The sequence below is a fragment of the Vombatus ursinus genome, unplaced genomic scaffold (genome assembly GCF_900497805.2).
Source record: "Vombatus ursinus unplaced genomic scaffold, bare-nosed wombat genome assembly UNPS02015175.1, whole genome shotgun sequence".
NCBI classification, from domain to species: domain Eukaryota; kingdom Metazoa; phylum Chordata; class Mammalia; order Diprotodontia; family Vombatidae; genus Vombatus; species Vombatus ursinus.
In genome coordinates this window covers 7,785,030-7,791,590 of record NW_020954953.1, presented here as the reverse complement: position 1 = coordinate 7,791,590, position 6,561 = coordinate 7,785,030, and the positions used below count along the sequence as shown (strand labels likewise).

Genomic DNA, 6,561 nt, shown 5'->3' with positions numbered 1-6,561 from the left:
GTAGCTACTTTTAGTTTTTAAATCACTCCCTTCCCATATATTTATAAGGATCTAGAAGCAACTTTAAACGTCTTTCCCTTGGGTTAGTAAATTTTATTGTTAATGTCATATGAACATCCTATCAGCTCATCCTTTTCCAGGTAGTAGTTCTCTCTTATTTTCCCAGACTGCATCTTATTTACTGTTGCTTCACATTGAAGTAGGGAAAAAGCATTTCAGGAAAAAATAAGACACAGAGGTTTAATCCTTGTCATTCAATTAAAAATTGACCATTCAATTAGACCATACTCATACAATGAACCTTGTAAACCTTGAGGCATTGTGTAGATGTGAGCCATTTTTATTCTTGTTGCTCTTTAGGGTTTCATTGTCACTATTAAGCTTTAATACATAGATGCTGCAGATCCCCAATTCCCCCAGAAAGTTTTGCTTTCAAGGCTAAAACCTTCTAGATGTGCCAGGTTTCATTTCATTATATTCATCTACAGAGACCCTATAATCCAAATCATTAATAATGAAAATGGTGATTATTTTATTTAAGTATTTGGGTTTATTAGGCTATTAATTCATCCTATTGATTCCAAATTGGCTACCCCCAATTATAGCTCCACTCTTACAGTGGAATCCCTTTGAAGGGAAAGTGTATAGGTATATATTGAAAATAACTAATTAGAGGCTATACTCAGGTTTTATGCAAGCCAGATGTGGAAAGGAGGAAGTATGGGTTATATTTAGACCACTGTGGTATATAAAGGTAAAGCTTAGGGATTCCAGGACAGTGCTTCCCTCTGTCCACAGCACGATGGAACCTTTCTGATGGTAGAATAATTAGGTGGATTTTGAACTAGTTGAATGACTGAAATGATACAGTATTCATTAAGGCAACAATGTCAACCTGGAAAGAGGTCTCCAGTGGGATGTTCCTGCAATCTGTCTTCATTAAACGGATCTCTGTGAGAGAGGCTGATGGAATGAGCACATTCACAAGTATATGGGTTTTTTTTTAAGTTAAGAACTATTTGTGTATCTTTAAAAAGAACTCATGCTGTAGCACAAAGCAACAAAAAGCCTCAGGTTCAAGAATTAAATATCGAGGGACGTAACAAAAATGAAAATATAAGAAAACAAAACTGGACTGAGACATTTAGTTTGGGGCCAGAAATCAAGATGACTCTTTGAAACACTAATGGATATAGTACTCATGTAGATGACTTGGTGATGGTTAACAGTATTTGCAAAAGGAACAATCCTTTTTACAGTTGTTATATTATGCATAGTACATATCCATGGAAACATTTTTAAAAAAAAAAAACCTGTCAATAAACAGCACCTTTTGCACAAAAATTCAGAAACATTTATCTAGAAGACATGAAAAAATGAGCAATTCTAAGTAATATTCTTGCAGACATACATATACACATATATATGCATATATATATATATATATATACATACATACACATACACATATATACCTTGGGAATTTACAATGTGATTTGGTGCATTAGTCAGCAGTGGAGCAAGTTCACAGAGCATGGCTTATGTAGATTATGTTGCCTTGGGTGGGTGTTTTTAGTAGCTCGGCTTTGCTGAATAGCAAGAAAACAAAAACAAAATAAAACTCTGAAGCTTAAAACTCTGCCAGTTACAGAAGATTCCATTAATAACAATGGAAAATTATTTAGCATTCCATTAAGCAAGCACAGCATGCTTAGGTCGTTCCTTTGAGATACATGAAACGTCCAAATTTTGTGCTTAGTAAAGTTTGAAAGTCTCACTGAGGAAAAGTGCAATCCATTTCAGTTGCTTATTTATTATTTCTTTGGGGGTATGTTGACTTTTTAAAAAACACACACACACACATACAACAGAGGAGCAAAGTGGAATTTGAATATCAGATGCAAATCCTGTTCTCAGTCCCAGATCAAGTAATGAAGCAGACTTCCAGATTTAAGTGTGAGAAGTGCATAGAATTTGGGCTTTAGGTCTTCTGAGCACCTGGACTTAGGAGGTTCTCTACTACTGTCTTTATTTTCTTCCTAAGACCTCATAGTCTCCTGGTAAAAGTAGTTTGACAGGTCTGAGAGGTGTGGGCTAGACTTGCAGTGGTGATAGGGTTACCATTTTCCTGGAATGGAGACACCACACTCATACCATCCCACATAATAGTAGGGTGTTCCAAAACCAATTCGGCCAAATCCTACAGGCTCCTGACGATATTGGCGATGATAACCTGGGATGGTTAAGAAAGGGAAATAGATAAGATAAAAGGAGAGAAAGCAGGAAGATGAAAGAAGAATGCAACATCAGTATTTGAGGGGGGAAAAAAGAAATGTGAAGTAGCCTTCTTTCTGAGAGACACTGATAGATACATATTTGGTAATTACCCCAATGATCATTATGTCCAGCAATCCCTCCTCGATACAATAAAGGAATCGGAATTCTCATGTATTTAATGAGTCTCTTTCCCCTTCCCCCATGAATGAAATAGTACAGTTTAAAATCTCTAATTTGTTTGATACAGTCCTCCACTTCTTTACAACGTTGAGTTGTAACACAATTTGAGCACCCACCTGCTTATGTTCCTGCCTTCCTAAAAGCACTGAGTCTCTTCTACCTTTTTTCTGCCTAGTCATATACCACCCACCCTTTAGAGACTCATCTCAAAACCCACCTCCTCTATATAGCCTTCCCTGACAACCACAGCATAAAGTGCTGTCCTTCCTCTCAATTCAAATAGCACGTGCATAAGTCACATCATGGTGGGTGACATCTTTTTCCATTACTGTCTTGAACAGTCCTTTAGATGTTTGAGTGATATTTGACTTTTCATGTGTTTTTGTATTCTCTTTCTAGACAGACTGAAAGCTCTTTGAGGGCAGAGACCACATTTTATGTGTACAATACTGAAAAAAATGTAGCAATGTTGTACATACAGCAAGCCCTTAGTTTGGCACTGCTTTGATTTTGGATGAAGTGTTCAGATGCCCTCTATTTAACCAAACAAGCTTCCTGAAATGCTCTAACACTGAACATACTTTAATTGGCCACTCCAATAGCACAGTCATAAAGAATTCCACACCCCTCTTTAGGCCTTCCTTCTACTCTTTCCCTCTAGCTCCAGTGATACTTTGTAGGCAAAAAGTCACTTATGTGCCAATTGGGAAACACAAATGTGACTATTACTCATCTTACCTTGAACAGTAGGCAGAGCATCTACATATGACTGAGGACCTGTTCTTCCATCCAGGTGTGAATCTACAAACTGGCAATGGTCCTCACCTCTCCCCCAACTATCTCCAATGCTGTAGAAGGTATCTGAAAAGATCAGACACTCCATAAAAACACAGCCATGCTGCTTCATTATGAGCATTTGTAGCTTACAAAAAAGATGATTAATAATCAAAACTGGGTGGGTGGGGTCCTTAGAGGCCAATGAGTCCATTCCTCCCATTTTACAGATGAACAAACTGAGGTCCAGAGAGGTTAAGTGATTTACCAAGGTCATGCAGGTAGTACATGACAGAGCAAATATTTGAGCTTGGGTGTTTCTGGCTCCAAATTCTAGAGTACTTTCTATCACACAACAAAGATAATAGAAATGAAAGGCAGGGGGAAATGGTGAGTTTGGATACAAACTGTTACCTTCTGATCCTTTATCTTATTCTTTCTACTACGCCACTTGGGGAGAAAAGGGAAGGGGATTCTCCCAATATGATACATTCCTAGCAAGCAGCATATCCTTTGCTGCACTGTACTTAAGTCAGGGCCAAGGTACAGTCAAGATAACATTGATAATGTTGAGTCAGCACATTAAAAAATCCAAATGGTTTCATTAGGTGTCCATCAATAGCAAACCCCTCCCAGAGACCTTACCTTTCAGGTTATCACTGAGGTAAATCTTGTACCTCAGTGAATTACAAAGAACAACTCCCACAAACTTTCTGTACCACGTTCGCTTCACGTATTGTCTCCCATGGCAATCTGTGTAGCTAGGATCGCGTTTGAAAGCAAATGGAATCCAGATGGGCTCCCCACCTTGATAACACAAAAGGGGATAAAAGGCTTTCTGACTCAGTTTTAGTATTTCACAGCACAGGTGGCCTAAAGACACTCTAATTGATTCTTCCTCTTTTTTTTTAACAAGAACAAAAATCCACTCCCATTTTACATTGTCTTGAAGCTGTTCCCTCTGATTGTGTATCAATTAAATTGTTTGTCATTAAAAGAACACTTAGCCTAAAAAATAAGATGAACAACAGTGCAAAATGTTTATAATTCCTCATGAAATTGTAACCTGTCATCTTTTTGTAACTGTAAGTTATAGTTACGAATTATTCTCTGAATTTAAAAAAAAATTCCCTCATACTTTTTTCCACCGGGAGCTATGAATTTGCGACTGAAATTTATTTGACCAATTTAGGCAGCACTGAGTCATAGATTTAGAGCTGGTAGCAACCTGGGAAGTCATCTCCTCTAAACCCTTCATTTTAAAAATGAAGAAAATGAGACCCAACAAAATTAAATGACTTGATCAAGGTCACATAGGTAGTACTTGACAAAGCTAGGATTCCAACTGATTCCAAATCTAGCATTCTTTTCTCTCTACCATGCCTCCCTGCTTTCATTGACCAGGATATAAGTTAATAAGGAAATGAGGCCCTTCATTTAAAACAGAACCCATATGGATTCAATTAAATACTTCCTTCAAAAGATTTGTTATTTTATTGGTGTTCTTCTGCCAGCAGAGATCCCAACTCTTTCATGACTTAGTAAGTGTTTTTTATGACTTGGAGTAGCCAAATAAACCCATCACCTGGTGACCAACCTTATGGTAATTAGTCTCTTTGCACTTAGCCAAACTGGTCCTAGGAGGACCAATACACAGTACATTAGTGATTATACTTGGAACCTTTCTAGTTTGGATGGACGTCTACCAAAAGCTTTTGTTCTTTGCCAGAGCCTTTGGAGCATGACTTCCATGGAAGCCCAGCCTTGGGTCTCAGGTAAAATTGTGATGTTGTCCTAACTTTCCTATTATGAAATCCTTTGCAAAATCTCCTAGTTGGAAGAGACCCCTAGAGGTCATCTAGTCTACTTGAACAAGAATCCTCTCTGCATCATACCTGACAGTGGTTATTCAGCCTCTGCTTAAAGATTTCCAGAGGAACCTAAGACTTTCCAAGGCAGCCGTTTCTACTTTTGAACAATTATAAGGAAGTATTTCCTTACATCAAGTGGGAATTTGCCTCCCATTGCTCTTTGTTGTGCCCATTTGAGATCAAACAGAATAGGTCTAGTCACTTTTCAATATGGATGCCCTTCAAATCTTTAAAGACAGCCATCATTCTTCCTAAGTCTTCTTAGCTCTAAGCTAAATATTTCCAGCTTTCTCCAACTACTCTGCACATGCTATAATGTGAAGGACCTTCCCCTACTGGTCACCCTTCTCTGGATACTCACTATCCAGCTAATCAGTGGGGCAGCTTGTTAACACAGTAGAGCCATAGATTACTGGGGCCAGAGTCAGGAAGAACTGAGTTCAAATCCACCCTCAGATGCTTGCTAGCTATGTGACTCTAGGCAAGTCACTTACTGTCTGTTTGTCTCAGTTTCTCAATGAGGATAATAATAACACCTACCTCCTAAGGTTGTTGTGAGGATCAAATAAGACAATATTTGTTAAGGCCTTTAACATATCGCCTGGCACAAAGTAAGTGCTAAGTATATAAATGCTAGTTACTATTGTTGTTGTTATTAATTCTTTTATTTAAACATGGTAATGAAAACAGAACTCAATATTCAAGTCTGACCAGGACTTTTGCAAGGCTAATCCTTATTGTAGTCTCAATGTAGCCTAATATTGTGTTAGTTTTTTTTGGCTGTCCTCTCATACAGTTGACACAGTCCACTAAAATCCTCATAACTTTTTTCAGATAAATTGCTATTCAGCCCCTGTCTTGTATTTCTGAAGTTGACTTTTTTTAACCCATATGTGTTCCTGTTAATTTTCATCGTATTAGATTCAGCATGATGGCTCCCCTCCCTTTGCCCCAGGGGTCTATTTCCCAGGAGGTTGCTCTCTGATGAGATGGGTCAATATTTCTTAGGAGCATATATATTTTAACAATGGACTCCAGGAAATTTGAAAGCAATTTAGACCCCAAGAAAGTAAACTATGGAAGAATGACAACTGGGGGAGGGGGTTAGTCTTTTGAGGGTAAGGAAGATTACCTGATGCCCCTCTTCAGAGGTTGACTCATAAAACTGACTTTGACTTCTAGCAACATGAGCTAATTGACTTGTTTGAAAAGAAAGCAGAACGTGGTATGATATAGTCAAAGCTTAATCAAAAAACGCTCATGGAACTGAAATGTTGAATACAAAAAGCTTAATATAATCAGAACCTCTTCTCCTAGATGTGGGTCTTCAAATGGCTGGATCTTCTTTCTCCAGCAGCTACCACTACTGGGAATTCCTGTATCATTTCTTTTCTCTAGTTGAGAAGGTGGGCTGAAATTTAACTATTGGATCATCTAGAACATGTTGGATGGAAATTTA

At 38.0% G+C, this 6,561-nt stretch overlaps 1 protein-coding gene across 3 annotated transcripts in view; it reads right to left on the bottom strand.

The window, feature by feature from the left end:
* Positions 1 to 1,311: 1,311 nt before the first annotated feature.
* Positions 1,312 to 6,561, bottom strand: part of LOC114031534 (fibronectin type III domain-containing protein 1-like) — a 121,883-nt gene continuing 116,633 nt past the window's right edge. For all 3 annotated transcript variants that reach the window (XM_027846667.1, XM_027846669.1, XM_027846668.1), the window contains 3 exons: positions 3,877 to 4,038; positions 3,196 to 3,318; positions 1,312 to 2,233 (listed from right to left, as the gene is read on the bottom strand). In XM_027846667.1, the coding sequence (XP_027702468.1) occupies positions 2,118 to 2,233; positions 3,196 to 3,318; positions 3,877 to 4,038 (401 nt within the window). In that variant the 3' untranslated portion in view covers positions 1,312 to 2,117. The remainder of the gene's footprint in view (positions 2,234 to 3,195; positions 3,319 to 3,876; positions 4,039 to 6,561) is intronic.